Source organism: Callospermophilus lateralis, chromosome 13 (genome assembly GCF_048772815.1).
Source record: "Callospermophilus lateralis isolate mCalLat2 chromosome 13, mCalLat2.hap1, whole genome shotgun sequence".
NCBI classification, from domain to species: Eukaryota; Metazoa; Chordata; class Mammalia; order Rodentia; family Sciuridae; genus Callospermophilus; species Callospermophilus lateralis.
The window spans coordinates 38,664,125-38,680,625 of NC_135317.1; the positions used below are offsets into that span (position 1 = coordinate 38,664,125).

At 40.9% G+C, this 16,501-nt stretch overlaps 1 protein-coding gene across 1 annotated transcript in view; it reads left to right on the plus strand.

Moving 5' to 3' along the window:
• The window catches only part of Rsu1 (Ras suppressor protein 1), a 180,857-nt gene that overhangs the window by 43,957 nt on the left and 120,399 nt on the right, over positions 1-16,501 (plus strand). The window contains exons 6-7 of the mRNA XM_076872865.1: positions 939-1,021; positions 1,293-1,407. Coding sequence (XP_076728980.1) covers positions 939-1,021; positions 1,293-1,407 — 198 coding nt within the window. The remainder of the gene's footprint in view (positions 1-938; positions 1,022-1,292; positions 1,408-16,501) is intronic.

A 16,501-nucleotide genomic window follows, 5' to 3' on the forward strand; every position in this document is an offset into this window, starting at 1 on the left:
GAGGTAGCCTCTAGAATTTCAGTTTTTATATTGTATACAGTGCTTTTCCCAGAGTTTCCCAAGCACATGAAACCAATTTGAAAATATTTTCTTTCTTTGGCCAAGTATATATTGTCTGTGTTACATATATTAATGTATAGTTCTGCCAAATTTTAAAAGAGAATACCTGTAAATACATTTTTTTAAAAGCATACGTCTAATTATAACTCCCCTTTTTTATTGTGGACAATTGATGCTTTAGAATTTCAGACTTCAGTGCTTTGGGGTCAAAGCATCACTTTGTAATTGTGAACGAAGTGCCTCCTGATAATTCTCCCGAGATTGGGCTTCACTCTTGCTCCATGACGTCATTTCAGCCCTTTTGTCTTCATATTTTTGTCATTAAGGCTATAGGAGCAAGGATCAGCAGTTAGTCTGACAGTGGAAGCCATGAGCCCTGGTTATGACTCCCATCACCAAAAGCCTTCATTTCCTTATTTATTTTGAGCATCTCTCTGTTTACATAAGAAAGCTCTATTATGACACAGTTTACATGAAAGAGCCCTTTTGCTCTAGGTGTTCATGTAAGTGACACAGTGGTTCTCTTTGTCTCATTTTGGATGCAAATGGAGTGATAAACTTGAATCAGAAGTAACAGAGAAAAATAGATATCTTTCCCGAAAATGCTTTGAAACTCTGTGCCAAAAACTTCGAGTGGTGCCCACAGTTGTTAATTGTGTCAGTCCTCTTGGATATAGATGTTTTCCTGGACACACCAGCTACACAATCAGCCAGTAAATCTGAGTTTGACCTGCTTGTTATTATAGTAAGCCCTAGGTATGTCACAGGCTTTTCACCAAGCCAGGGTTATTAATCAAAGCTGACTCCCTTGTATTGATCAGCCCTCAAATGGTTGGGTTCCATGCCACCCTGTTTATATATTGCTGTTTAATTTGCAGCCACCCTGCGTGCACTCTATCTAAGTGACAACGATTTTGAAATCCTGCCGCCAGATATTGGGAAGCTCACAAAGTTGCAGATAGTAAGTAATTTATCTAAATTCTTAGAAAATCAATTCACTTCTGCAGCCCTTGTAGGAGTAGAATCAAGTCAATTTGAGCAGGAGTGAGGTTTGTTTTGCAGGAATGAGCCACGACTCCTGCTACTGTTTCTTGTTTAGCCACAGACACTTGTAAATAAATTGAAGGGATTGAGCCTGAGAAGGAGAGAGGGCATGGAAGAGGACAAGAGTTTCAGTCGAGTACCTCGTTGTGAGAAATTGTTTTGACAACTCCTTGTTTTCTTGTATTTAGCTCAGCCTTAGGGATAACGACCTGATCTCACTGCCTAAGGAAATCGGGGAGCTAACGCAGCTTAAGGAGCTCCACATTCAAGGGAACCGCTTGACCGTTCTGCCCCCAGAACTAGGTAAGACTGCTGACGGATGGTCTGGGTCTTGGGTTACATTAATAATAATTATCCAAATGCAGCAATTCCAAACAACTGCTCTCCTCCTCTTTGCAAACCCTACTCCCAGGCACCCGATTCTCATCATCTCAGGGCCATTTGTCATTGACCAGAGTCAGCCATTGAGGGTTTGACCTGCTCGGCTGCTGTGTTCTACACCTGGAGTGTCCAGCATCTCAGAAACTGCTGATGGATGCTGACCCATCTCAGCAGAACCTGTGTGGTGTCATGGGAAGAGCTGGGGTGTGGTAATGGTCTTATTTATAGCGCTTCATTTCCTAGCTAGGTATGCCTTCTAGGTTCTGATTGGGTTATTAATGACTTACCAAAGTATCACTCTTACTTTTCTTGAATCCTCTATTTTTTTTTTCCTTGCCCCTAAAAACTTACCACATAAAGTATTAGTTCTATTCCATGGAAAATGCCTTTTCCAGTCATGTCCTGGTTCCGTCTCCAGTGAGAATTGTTAAATGGGGTCTATAAGAATTCTTTGGTCCTATTCCTGGCTGCTGAGTCTCAGTCCCCGTCCTGGTCTTCCCAGTGGCCCAGGGTGGATGTTGGCTCTCCTCGCATGCAGACCTCCCAATCAGCAGTTGGGTTACTGAGGTTGTGCTGTCCCCGTCCCCCCAACCACAGATGTTAGCACTGCTGCAAAGAGTACATTCACCACATCTTTCCTCTCCTAAGTCTTTCTGTCATTTCTTCAGTCTTTTGAATCATATTTTCTCAAATTTTGACTATTTGCTTTTCCGCACTCAAATGCTGTAATTTTTAAAAAAACTGCATTTAACTCATATTTCTTTGAGAAAACAGTTCTTTATATTGGTGTGGTGGTTTTAAAGAGGGCAGCTATTATACACTGAGATGTAAGTACCAGGAGGACAGGGACGTTTTCTTATCTGTTCCCTGCTATACCCCCAGCGCCTACATGTGCCAGGCTGGAGGGATACACTCGGAAAATTTACTAAATTAGTTAATGGAACAAGAACCTTGGAGCCAGGCACAGTGGCACACGCCTTCAATCCCAGCGGCTTGGAAAGCTGAGGCAAGAAGATCTCGAGTTCAAAGCCAGCCTTCAACAACTTAGCTAATGGCCCTAAGCAACTCAGTGAGACCTGTCTCTAAATAAAATGTAAAAATAGGGTTGGGGATGTGGCTTAGAGGTTAAGAGCCCCTGGGTTCAATCTACAGTACTGAAAAAAAATCACATCAATGTTTATTATAGCATAATTCACAATAGCTAAACTCTGGAACCAACCTAGTTGCCCTTCAATAGATGAATGGATAAAAAAAATGTGGTATATATACACAATGGAATATTACTCAGCAATAAAAGAGAATAAAATCATGGCATTTGCAGGTAAATGGGTGGAGTTAGAGAAGATAATGCTAAATGAAGTTAGCCAATCCCAAAAACCCAAATGCCAAATGTTTTCTCTGATATAAGGAGGCTGATTCATAGTGGGGTAGGGAGAGGGAGCATGGGAGGAATAGACGAACTCTAGATAGGGCAGAGGGGTTGGAGGGGAAGGGAGGGGACATGGGGTTGGAAATGATGGTGGACATTATTAAATGTGATGAACATTATTATCCAAAGTACATGTATGAAGAAACGAATTGGTGTGAATATACTTTGTATACAACCAGATATATGAAAAATTGTGCTCTATATGTGTAATAAGAATTGTAATACATTCTGATGCCATATATAAATAAAAAAAGATGAAAAAAACACATAACCTTGGGTCCTTTACAGCAAGGTGTTAGGAAGACTGTGAGCAGGCAAAGTGTGACCTCTGCCTGGAGCTGTGCTCTCCAGTACGGAAGCCTTTGGCCACATTTCAGATGCTCAGTGACTGGTGGTGGCACTGTAGGAACATGCACATAGAGCACACTCCTGACAGCACGGAGTTCTGCTGGGAAGTACATGATTTCATGGAATGAATGCAAAGTTTGACCTCCACTTTGACCATCTCCTTCTATTCCATTATTGGGGTTTGACCAGAAAGATTTCTTTTATGATTTTAAGGACTGACAAGTAACTTAGCACTTTTTCTTTACTGAGTTACATGTCGTCAAGTCCTGCCTTGGGAGAGACAAAGTACCGGATCCAGAAAAGCTTTTTGGCAAAAAAAGAAACAAACAAAAAATGAAGGCAAAAAACTTCTTGTCAAAACAGAGATTTTTGTACAGTGATTGTTAACCGTAGATGTTAGCATTAACCATGTTTTGGAAATTATTGCAGACTACCAATACTGTTTTCTCCCTAACCTACTGAATCTGAGCTTCATGTGTAGATGAATCCTTGTGTAATATGATAAAGGCCACTGATACTTGTCACATGACTCCTTGGTTAATGTCCTTGGAAGAAATGGAAATATAAATGGGTATTTTCTTGCTCTTTTAGTTCGTTTTTTAAGTCATGAGGCCATGTAGGATATTTGATTAAACAATTATTTTACTAGATGGTAATTATTAGAAAAATTCCTAGTTGAACCAATGCATGCCTGCTCATTTATTTTTAAATCTGAATCCTGTTACTTAGTTTATTTAAATTCTCTATGTCAATATTTCTATTAAATTCTTCAATACCAAATTATATTTTGTTTTTATTCAGAAGTACAATTGAAGGGAAAGTCTTTCAGTGACGAGCTACACCTAGCAAAACTTGTTTGATGGAATTTTTTCTATGTGTTAAGAGATGCTTAGTTGGAAATATATGCTAACCCCCCTAGGAGTTTCTTACACATCTAAACTCAATAGGCTCAAGATGAATACAACTAACTAACTTACTTATTTTCTTTCTTCCTCCCTTTCTTTCTATTGAACCCAGGACCTTTAACCACTGAGCTACATGCCTGCCCACCCCCTTTTAAAAATTTTTTTAAAGATAGTGTCTCACTATGGTACTCAGCACCTCACTAAGTTGCTGAGGCTGGCTATGAACTTGCGATCCTCCTGACTCAGCCGCCTGAGTGGCTGAGGTTACAGGCATGTGCCACCATGCCTGGCTATTTTTGAACAGTGATTATTTTCAGTCAAGAAAGATGTAATAGTAATATAGTACTAGCTAGTATGTATCAGGCCTCATGTGCCAGGGCATTAGGAGAAGTCATTTCCCTTCAATGTCTCTTATAGTTGTCATGAGAATAATAAGCCAACTTTTTAGAAGGGAGGACACGGAGGCTTCCGGAGGGTTGGTGACATGTCTGCAGGGATAGAACTGAATCACAGAGGTAAAACTTGGCCCTGACAGCCTGTGTTCCTGGCCACTGTGTTGGTCTCCTTTCCACCCATTAGCCAACAAGAAGATTCCTAGAAATTCAGTTTCTAATTTAAACAAAAGACAACCCCTGCCCAGTCCTCCCAAGATGGTGGCAAGAGCAGCCGTGAGGGCGGTTGCCTGATGACTTGGCTGGTATATGAGCAAGGCTAGAAGAGTACTTTGCAAAATGTGGCTGAGGTGGCCTCTGCAAAACGAAATGCTATTCTGTGTTCCATTCCACGCCAGTTGCATTGTCCCCGTGTTCCTGCCTCCCAGTGAACACGTACCACGGAAGGAATATTTGTGTCCGTCTACCTTCTACCTCAGGTGACCAGCTGGAAGCCGCTTCTGGTGAGGAGCAGTGCTGGGCACTGAACGTCCTTAGAGCTTATTCCCCAGCTGCAGGTTTGCTTTGGGAGCATTTTAAAGTGTGGATGATGATTTCCCTCCTGCATGTTTATTTTGTACATGTCTGAATAAGCAAGATAAATGCCCCTGAGGTTTCTGTGAAGTGTCCTTTCAGAATAAACCTAGAGTTTATTAACTTGAAACCTTGTTGGTGAGAGTGTTTCTGCCAAGAAAGGAAACCCAGATGAGTTCTGACTTGTCAGATGCAAGAACACGCAGGAACGCAGCAAAATAAAGCCCGAGGCTTCGCTGGAGATTTAATGTGTAATTCTATTACTCTCCTTTCATTGTGCATCCTCGAAGAAGTTACTTAAACCATATTGTTTGGTTTCTGAACAATACAGTACTGGCTTTTATGTTCATCCATATACCTGTGGAGTATTAGGTATACTCCTGTCACTCACCTGTCCATTTATTCATTTTTTTAAGTTTCTACTTTAGGCCAAGGAACTTACTTGTCCAGTAAAGTAAAATTCATGTACTCAACAAGCATTTATTGAGATCCTGCTTCATATATTTACTAGGGATTATGATGAGAGAGAGATACCATCCCATACGGATCTGATGTTCTAGTGAGGGAGCAGGAGAGAGGGAGGGACAAAGGGAGGGAGTGAGGAAGAACACAAACAGCATGTCACATGGTATTAAGTGGTCTTGGAAAATATGAAGTATGCCAGGCTTGGGGAGAAGTGACCTGAAAAAACTTCACTCATAGGATGGTGCCTTTCAAGCAGACACTTAAAAGTGGGAGAGAGCCCTTCAGACAGAGAACAGCATATGCAGAGGTCCTGGGATGAGCTTGTGTGTTGAGGAACAGTAAGAAGAATAAGGTAGTTGGAATGGAAGGAGCTAGGGGGAGAGGTGTAAGACATGAACTTAGAAAGCAAGTGGGGACCAGTCCACATAGGATCTTGTTGGGCATTGTCAGAGCTCTGGCTTTTTTCCCCTGGTACTGGGAGGAGTTGAAACCAGGAACACTTAACCACTTAGCTACATCCCTGGCCCTTTTTGAAAATTTTTTATTTAGAGACAGGTTCTCACTAAGTTGCTTAGAGCCTTGTTAAGTTGCTGAGGTTGGCCTTGAACTTACAATTTTTCTGCCTTAGCCTCCCAGATTGCTGGGACTACAGATGTGTGCCATGGTGGCACCCTGCTAATACTCTGGCTTTTACTCTGAATGAAATGGCCCTCCACTGATGCCTCCATCCTTATCATCAGAATTTGCATGATACCTTACATGTTTGAAGTATTAGCTTATGTATTGGAATGTTGAGGTGGAGGGGTTACCCTGGGTTATGCAGATGAGCCGAGTGGTGTCAGGAGGAGATATGATCATGGAGGCAGGAGGAGGTGTGATGACGGAAGCAAGAGATCAGAGTCCCCATGGAAGTAGCTCTGAGACCAGGAATGCAGGCAGCCTCCAGAAGAGTATAAAGAAGCAAGGAATTGATTGTCCCCTGAAGCTTCCAGAAGAAACACAGCCCTATTTGCACTTTGATTTCACCTGAGTAACCTCCAGTTTGACGCTGTGAACTTGGAACTGTAAGAGCATAGATTCCTGTTGCCTTGAGCCTCTCTGGCAGTGATTTGTCCTGGCAGCAGTGGGAAGCCAGTACCAGTGGCCAGATGTTGGAGGGTTTTAGCAAAGGCGTGGCACATTCCAACTTATGTTTCAGTGGGGCTCTTTGGCTGCTGTGTTGAGAATGGTGTAGAGAGGGAAGAAGACGAGAATGGAAGCAGAAAATTGGGGCAGAAGATGATGATAGTGACCTACATGAGAGCAAATGCTGGTTTTCTCCAGATGCTGGTGGTATCATAATGGCTGGCTGCTGGGTGAATTTCAGAGTCAAATGATGGTTTAAATGAGGGGATGAAAGACAGTGGAATGAATAGGACATAACTTTCCTGTGTTCATACATGAATACACCACCAATGTAATTCTACATCATGTTCAACCGCAAGAATGGGATCCTAACTAGAATAAGTTATACTCCACATATGTATAATACATCAAAATACACTCTCTCCTGTATACCTAAAAAACAAATTAAAAAAAAAATAATAAATGAGGGGATGAGACCGTATGGTTAATGTGAAGTTTGGGTCCTGAGCAAGAAGCAGAATGGGGAAGATTATGGGAAGGAAGATAGGAAGGAGAGAAGAGGAAATAATCAGGAGCTAATATTTGTATATTTCGATATCCAAAAGATATCAAATTTGATATCCAAAAGATAGCAAATTGAGAAGACAATGGAAAATTAGAATCTGGAGTTCAAAAGAGAGGTCTGGGCTGCAAATACAATTTTGTAAATATTAGTAGAAATTTCATGCTACAAATTGGATGGTGACTGTAGAGGGTGGAGGATGGAGCCATCAGTGTGACATAGTAGCCATCACTGTGGCATGATGCTGAAGCCTGAGGGATCAAGGACTTTTAGGGGTAGGGCTGGCTCCTAGGCAGACATCCACCACCAGGGTGGGGATTGCAGCTTCCCATGACTGACCATTAGTGACTCCATTTTGCTTCAGGGAAAAACTGGGTTGTCTGATGGGGCAGGTGGAGGTGGCCTCATTTTCTTCTGGTATCTGCAGTTAATTCTGCTGGTGAAGGTATTTAGCCAGCTGCCATGACCAAAAGACCTGACAAGAACAATTTTAGAGAAGGAAAAGTTATTTGGCACCCCTGGTTTCCACGGTCTCGGTCCTGAGATGGCCAACTCCATTCTTCAGGACCTGAGTTGAGGCAGAACATCAGGGCCAAAGTGTGTGGTGGAGGGAAACAGCTGGAAATGCTCAGGAAGGAGAGAGAGAGAGAGAGAGAGAGAGAGAGAGAGAGAGAGAGAGAGAGACAGACAGACAGTGCTCCCCTCACTGTGGCCAAATACAAACCTAAGGTAGGCCACCAGGGACCCACCTCCACCAGCCACACCCTACCTGCCAGTTACCGGCCAGTTAAGGCCTATCGGTGTGGATTAATTTGCTGATTGTGCTAAGGTTCTCATAACCCAACCATCTTACCTCTAAACTTTCTTACAGTATCTCACACATGAGCTCTTGGACGACACCCCATATCGAAATTGAATCGGCTCCCGAGCCTGCTTGGATTCGGAAGTCTCTCTTGGGTCAGTACCTTCAGCTGGGAAGCAGCAAGGTGACTGACTGGAGTTGCACCCCCTTTCCTTCACTTACATATTATTTCCTGAAAGAATTAATTAGCAGAGAGGATAAAAGGCCTGCCTTTGTAGGAGAGGAAGGGAAGGTGTGATCATAACTAATCCTCAGGAAAGCTGAACAGCTGCTGAATGAGCAGTGTGAAGCTAACCTCAGGGCTGGTGGCTGTTCCTGGTGGTTGAAAGCAGTACTCTGTGCCACTTTTACATTTTCCCACTTGTGTGTGAGTTGGTTTGTGGGTTGGAGATGTGAGTTGTGTGTTTTCGTGGTTCTGTTTCCTCAGTATTCCCCGGCGTTAGTGACTTATTCTTGATAGAGTCCTATCTGGGGTCTTGGCTTCCAGAATGTTGTGGGACCCTTTCTCCTGCATTTGTCATCCAAGTGATGCTATTGCGGCTGGTTCTGTAATGAAGCAAGGTGCTCTGGATGTCACACCTCCTCTGCACCAGTCCAGGCAGCCTGGAGTGTGTATGCAGTGGTGCAGGTACCGGGGTGAGACGCTTGGTGTCCCACTGTGTGTACCAGTGATCAGTAGCACTTTAGTGGCTATGAGAAGCACATCTTTCTGGCACACTTGTGAAGGGTAAAGACAAAAATTAATTCTATTTTGAGAAAGATGTGATGAATTGAGGATTTTCTCTCAATTGAGGATTGTTTTCTCCAGAATGAATAGAAAAAAAAAAAGACAGTATTATCTTACCTGATCTAAATTTTCTTCTGTCATCTCTTAATTCTTTTCTTGTGGACATTGAGAAGCTAAGAAGAAATACTATCTCCTGAGTTATTGAGGCAGTCAAGAAGGAGATCCATTACTTTTTGGTTAATCAAGTCCCTGATTACCAGTGTATTTATCTTCTCTTATTGTCACTTTGTCAATTGGTTTCCTGTTTTTCATCCAGAGGTTTAAAATATTTAAAAAATATGAACAGTGGAGCACAGAAGTTAATTATTTGACTCATCATCACTAGACTCGGGTTTGAATCTCACTCTTTTAGTTCTTTGCTCCGAGGCTTTGGACAAGTTGATTTACCTATATCTGAAGCAAAAGATGTAACATAGCCCTTGTCTTCTAGTATTCTCATGAGAATTGAAAGGATAAACCACATAAAAAGGTTAACCCTGTATGAGGTGCTCAGTAAATGTTAGGAAATGTACATGGGGGGGTCTCTATACTGTCAGCCTTTGCCTACTGAGGGGCTAGTTTTCTAAACCTGGGCTCTTCTCAAATAGCTCCAGGACAGAGGCTACCCAGCACTACCCTCCTAACAGGAAAAAAGAGCTTCACTAAGTGGCTGGTGAGAAAAGCTAACATAGATCTAAAGACAGGACCCTCCTCCACACGTGGTGATGGGTCATCATGTCCTGTGGCTTAGAGAAAGTCAGAAAAATCCCCTTGTGAATGTGGGAAGCACACTGAGCACAGAAAGGATGAGAGAGGGGAAGGATGGGAGGAAAAGCAGCCATGAGATGACGTGGCTCTGTGTGATACATTCCTGGGGTGGGCGAGAGATCCAACGGGAGGGATGTCACTGCACTCGCCCATCAGAATAATTTTAATAACAAACTTGATTTCACACATGATTTTGCAAAGTCCATCCCTTTTATGAGTTTTATATTGAGAACAGGAGCAGGTCACCTGGTTATTCTACCTAGAAAGCTCTGTGGTTAGGTTTTAGGTTGAACCACTCATTCATTCATTCATTCACTTTTTTTCTTGATATCCTTGATGTGGCTATTTCCTTGTCTCTAGGTGTTGGATATTTTAGTACTTGCATGCACTAAGTAGACCCGTGTCTTCATCCCATGCCAACATCTTAGTTGACCTCTCTGCATGTGGCGACCTTGTTTTCCAATTGTTTAATTTCTTGCTGGCTTGTGTTAGCTTTGTCGAGAGTACTCATTTCATTGACTTTTTTCCTTTTCCCAGAACTCTTAATAACCACTGTTCTAAGCTGATTATTTTTATTTTTTTATCACTAATCTGTGATTATAATTATAATCCTCTTGTTATTTGTCTACACATTAGTGTCATTTCATTTTTAAACAACTATAAATTTGTCTTTATAAGTCTTGCTTATATTGTTATAAATTAAAACCAACAGATCCAGAGCATAAAGTCTGCTCTGGATTTGGGAAAAGACTCAATTTAGCTACCACAAGAAATCCTTTAATTTTTTTTCTATGAGAAAAGATGTGATAGCAATTATTAACCATATCTAGAATAATCAGATTCCCAAAATAGAATAAACAAGTTCAAATTTTCTTTGTAGTCTAGCTTCTCAATTCTTGATAATCCCCTGCTCTAATCCAAGGCGGCTTTATATTGTTAGAAATGGTTTTTCTCTGCCTTAGTTCTGTTAGTAGGACAAGAAGAGACAGAGGCTAGCTTTTCTAGTTCGGTTGAGAAGTAGTACTACTGTCTTCACCATCTTCTCTGCTTCTCTTCTTGGTGTTGGTGATGTGTCCATCATAGCCTTGAGAATGAAGTCCAGACATGAGATAGCACAGCTGGTGGGGTTGGCATGACTCACTCACAGTCCTGTCTCCATGCAGCACCCGAAGAGTCGCTTCAAGTGAGTCACTTATCATTTATCTGTCAGTCACTGTTACAATTCTTCTTCACCAGGATCTATACCTGAGCCACTTTAATTGTTTAAGGTTCCTGGTGAGATGAAAAATAAAGAAATTTTGAAACAGGTTCATACAATGTTTTATATATATTGTTTTCATCTAAAAAGCAGTTTTTAACATGCAAAAATATAACACAATATAATTATCTTACTATCCATTGGATACTTGGAGAGTTTATAAAACTTACTTTATGGGAGGCCATGGGGAAGCTGGGCACTCTAGATGGTCATTAAAATTGTATGGTAAACATATCTCCTTTCGGAGTCCCTTACAGAATATGTCAAGGAAGTCCATTGAGACTGTCTCTTCACCCACAATGTTACTTTTTTTGAAGGGGTGGCAACCTGGGATTGAATTTAGGGACACTAGACCACTGAGCCATCCTCAGCCCTATTTTTTAATAATTATTTTTTAGTTGTAGTTGGACCCAATACCTTTATTTTATTCATTTATTTTTATGTGGTGCTGAGGATCGAACCAAGGGTCTCACACATGCAAGGCAAGCACTACCCCTTTTTAGTATTTTATTGAGAGATAAGTTTTCACTGAGTTGCTTAGAGTTTTGCTTTTGCTGAGTCTGGCTATGACCTTGATCTTCCTGCCTCAGGCTCCCCAGCTGCTGGGATTACAGGTATGGGCCACATTGTTACTTCTTCTCTGCCTCCTGTCTACGTTGTTTTGGGAAACCCTGCTTTTACTCTCCGGACTCAAGTCTCTTATCCAAACAGAGGGGAGCAGTGTCTGGCATCTTGGAAACTTCAAGCCATGGGAGCTCCATGCACTGACTCTTGCCTTCACTCTCCCTAGCATGATGTTCAGTGATCCTCTTCTTCTCTGTGTCCTTAGAAAGGGTGGAGACTGATTCTGGTTCTCATGTTCTCATAGGAAGTCCACAAGAAATGTCACTTGAAGGCGCAGATGAGATTGAGATGCCTGGTAAAGAGGTGTTTGCAAGGCAGGGAGGAGTGGATGCAGGTTTTCTGAGATGAGCTGGGGAGAAGGAAGTGGGAGAAAAGTGGCTGAAGGCTCCTGCCATGGAACCAAGAAGGTCAAGAGCACCTCTTTGTGTGTTGGCATCGTTTCTGAGCTAAATATTTTATTGTTTTGTTTTTAACTTTTCCTGTGTTGATCCAAAAAAAGCCAAAAGGATGTAAGAGAAGGCGGCCAATATTGATCCAGTACAGATACTGTCCTATTTGGCATTTTGGTTTATTTTCTGTGCTGAGGATGGAGTCCAGGGTCTCACCCATGCTGGGCAAGCACCACCTTGTCCAGCTATATCCATGGCCCCCTGTTAGGCATTTTATGCATAACTTCTCACTCGAATTTCACAGCAGCCTCTGGAGGTTGGCGGTTTTCTCACTGTTCCATTGGGTGATGAACAGATGACTCTGAGAATTTGAGTGACCCATAGAGGATACATGGGGAGTAAGAGCAGAGCTGGAGTATAGAACTCAGGCACCCCATGTGATGAGTACAGCAGGGTGACCAAGGGTAGGGTGATGGGCTGTTTGTTTTAGGCCCTTTAGAGACCAAAGTAACATATAAACTATGCATGTCAAGAAATAATGCTTTATTTAAAACAAACAAACAAACAAAAACCCCTCTGTATCAGGTATTAATGAATACACCTATCTTAGAAGATGTAATAGTTGGTGAAATGGTTGCCAAATGGATGATGTGCAAACTGAAAAGATAGAGCACCAAGGCCTGCCGGGTTTCTGTTCTCACGACTAAAAGGCTCAGGGGTCACTCCAGTTGACCTGGCCTGACTGGGCTGCGCAAAATAACCACACAAGAGACACAAGTACCTTTTTTATTGGGGTTGCTGACGTCTCCTCTGACATTAAGGGTCTGCAGGAAGAGAGAGAGCCAGGGGTCAGGTTTTAGGGGGCTGAGTCTATCTTCATGATGACCACTGTCAGCAGGTTGACTGACATCTGGATAGGCCACACCCAAGTGCACAGTAAGAGAAGGGGACACCCACAAGGCACTTCCATGGAAGATTCTACCCTAAATACGGCAAGGGGTTATATTACAAAGGAACAGGTGAGCATAGCTTCACCCATGGGGCTGTAGCAAGACAACACCCATGCAGGAGACACCGACCCTCGCACCCAAGAAGGGTGGGGAAAGCTCTGCCACATTTCTGTGACTGAGCGCCTCAGCACCCAGCAGTGAGTGTGACTCATTCACATGTGAGGTTGGTCTCCCACAAAGGCCAAGGGCTTTCTTTATGGAATTATAAACCATGCCTTTTTATATATATATATGTACAAACTTAAATTAGTCAAATGACCACTCACATTTTTGAGGCTTCTTTTAAGCTAGGTAGAACTACATAAATACCTTAGCTTTTACTTAAAATGACAGAGTTTACAAAATAGTTTCATGCACAGTCTTAGTTCTGTGCTGGGATGCCGGAGAGCTCTCTGGCCTCTTTTTAAAATAGATGAAACCAAAGCAGATTGTGACTTGCCCAGAATTGCATTGGTGACATGGCTCATTATTGATGGAATTTGATTTTTAGTTCAGATCTTTTGACTTCAAAAATAAGTATTCTTCCCTGTTGTATATATTTTCATAAATGTGTCAATACTGAGCCAATACAGAGGCATAATTTATCATTAGATGACAGATTGCAGTGATTCAAATATATGCCCTAATTTTATTTGAAAACTAAAGCATGAGCAATAGAAAATGTGTATCCGACTTTGCATTGTGCCTTGGATTCTATTACCTTCTCTTTACATTTTATTTCTGAGCTAATATTTCTTTTGCCATACTTCACCAAAAAACCATATATCACTTCTTTTGATTCCCATGGTCTTAGTTGATAATCAAAAATGACTCCCGTCAAGTCTCCTACATGATATTTTTTAACAAGTTCCATTTTATATATTCCATTTCAGTGAATCTTTAGCCCCAGAAAATGTTTTGAGCATAGATTTTAAAAATGCTAAGTGAATTATATTTCTACCTGGTGAGTTATTGCCGTAAAGGGGGTGGGACGTCGCAACATATAAAACGTTTCCGTTCTGTAGTATAAATTCCAGGAAGCCCAGTGTCAGGTTCAGTGTGATTGAACATGTTCATCAATCTGTGTTAATACCAGCTGGTAAAGCCTGCCACTGTTTGCAGTGGACACCCTTGATTTAATAGGACACTAAATGTGTTCTTGCCCTGGGAGAAATGCTGGCAGTACCGAGATTTCGGATTTAATTTTTGTTATTCCAGAGGCATGTCTGTAAATACAGTCCTTATCACCTGAATACATATATAATCTCTTACATTTATATAACATCTCCTCTCAAAGTGTCTCCTGTGTATTATATTATTCCTATCTAAAGGAATGAGCAGTGTTTACTGAGTCAGACCTGAATGGTACTGTGTTTGTGAGTGTGAGTTTCTTTGGGGGTACCAGAGCTGGAAAGCGGGGAAGAGGAGGATCTTTATCTTTCATGTTGTCAACATCAGAAATCTAGGAAGGAAGCCAGAACGGTACCTTATCATTACTCATCACAGATCGACTTTTTTTGGCTTTTGTTTATTTAGACCTTTCCAGAATCATTCACATATTCAACGGAATGCGAAGATCCTAAACTGCCTACCTAATTCATGAGCAACATTTGTGCTTCCATGAAGTTGTAGGCCGTAGCCTGCATGTTCATGTTAGTAAACAAGCTTGGACTCATTCTCTACATGTTTAATGATTTTAATAGGCCTCACATTATCTCCAATGCTTTTTATATTTGCTATTTTAAAGAGTGGCCCTTCTCCTTGGGCAGCCCCTGTCCAACCTCCCGTATGATTTTCAGTTTCTGTATAGAATGTGTTCCTATAATCTGTAGGGTTGGGGGAACAGTGGTAAATGAAGGAGATATAATTCTTGCCCCTATGAAGTAAATCTTTGGAAACAAACAATTAAAACAAATAGTTAAAAATTGAAAAATGGAGATTACAACTAATATTGAATATATTAGAATGTAACTTTCTAGTGCACTTGTCTAAGCTCTTGCCCTAATCTAAAAAAACTTAAATCCAAACTGATCTAAAATCTGAAACTTTTGAGCACTAATATGACATCACAAATGTATCCTTTCATCCCTGACCTCATGTGATGGGTTGTAGTCAAAATGTAGACACTCAAAATAAAATTCCCTTTAGGCTATGTATATAGGAAGGTATGTATGAAACTTATATAAATGGATATTGTGTTTAGTCTTGGTTTCCATCCTTATGATATCTCATGATGCATAAACAAATATTATTAAAATATGGAACTGTGTCTTGAATCTGAAACATTTCTGGTCCCAGACATTTCTGGAAAGGAATGCTTAACCTGTACTAATCTTCTAACTGGTTTTCCAGCTTCCTATCTTGCTCTTTCCAGTTCATTCTTTTTTGGGGAGGAGCTGGGGATACTGGGGATTGAGCTCAAGGGTACTTGACTACTGAGTTGCTTAGCACCTCACTTCTGCTGAGGCTGACTTTGAACTTGAGATCCTCTTGCCCCACCCTCCTAAGTCTCTAGGATTACGGGCATGTGCCACTGCACCAGGCTTCTAGTCCATTCTTACCCAGTAACCAAGATGCTCTTATAAAATCACAAATTGGTTTCTTTGATTTTGTTGATTAGAATTCTCTACTGTGCTCTATGGAGCTACAAGAACCAGGAAGATCTGGACCCCGTGTTACTCATGCTGCTTTCCCTATACTCATGGGCTTCTCTGTGGCCTCCTCAGCTTTTATGGTCTTTGCTTTCTGCTTAGAATTTACATCTGAATACTTGAGCATTCTTAATGTCTTTAGGAACCAACTTGCATGTTTTCTTCTATGATGAGTGCTTTCCTATTCTCTATCCCAAACAGTTCCCTTGTTATTGTTATACAGCATGTTTTACTCCCTGCACAGCACTTTTATTCAACAAATATTTTTTCAGCACCAATTTTGTATTAAGCACCGCTTCAAGTTTTTTGGCAGATATTAGTAGAAAAAAAGAAAAATCCCTGGCTTCATGGAGGTTTAAATCTATAATCAGCTCAGATTAATTTGGGGGCATGATTTTTTTTTATATGAACATTTGCTTGTACCATTTCTAAGAAACAATTTTATTTTCCCATGAAATGTATTTCATGCCTTAATCAAAAAAGTCAGTTTATTATGTCAGTGTAAGTGTGTTGCTGAACTACATATTTCATTGTTCTACCTTTACAGCAGTACTACCTTATTTTGATTACTATAGCTTCATCATAATCTTGAAATCACAGTGTCCTCTCTTTCAGGATTTTTTGGGGAAGGTTATTCTGTACTCTTTGTATATGCATATCAATTTTAAAATCAGCCTGCTGGAGTTTTGGTTATTGTTTGACTGAATTGACAGGTTGATTTGAAAAAACATGCATCTTAACAATATTGAGTCTTTCAATCCCTAAACATGATATGTTTACTTAGGTTTTTAAAATTTTTATCAGTGATGTTGTACTTTTTTATTTGCATATCTTTTGTTAAGTTTGTCCTTAAATTTTATGGTTTTAGACATATTGTAAGTAGCTTTTTTTAAATTTTATTTTTGGTTAT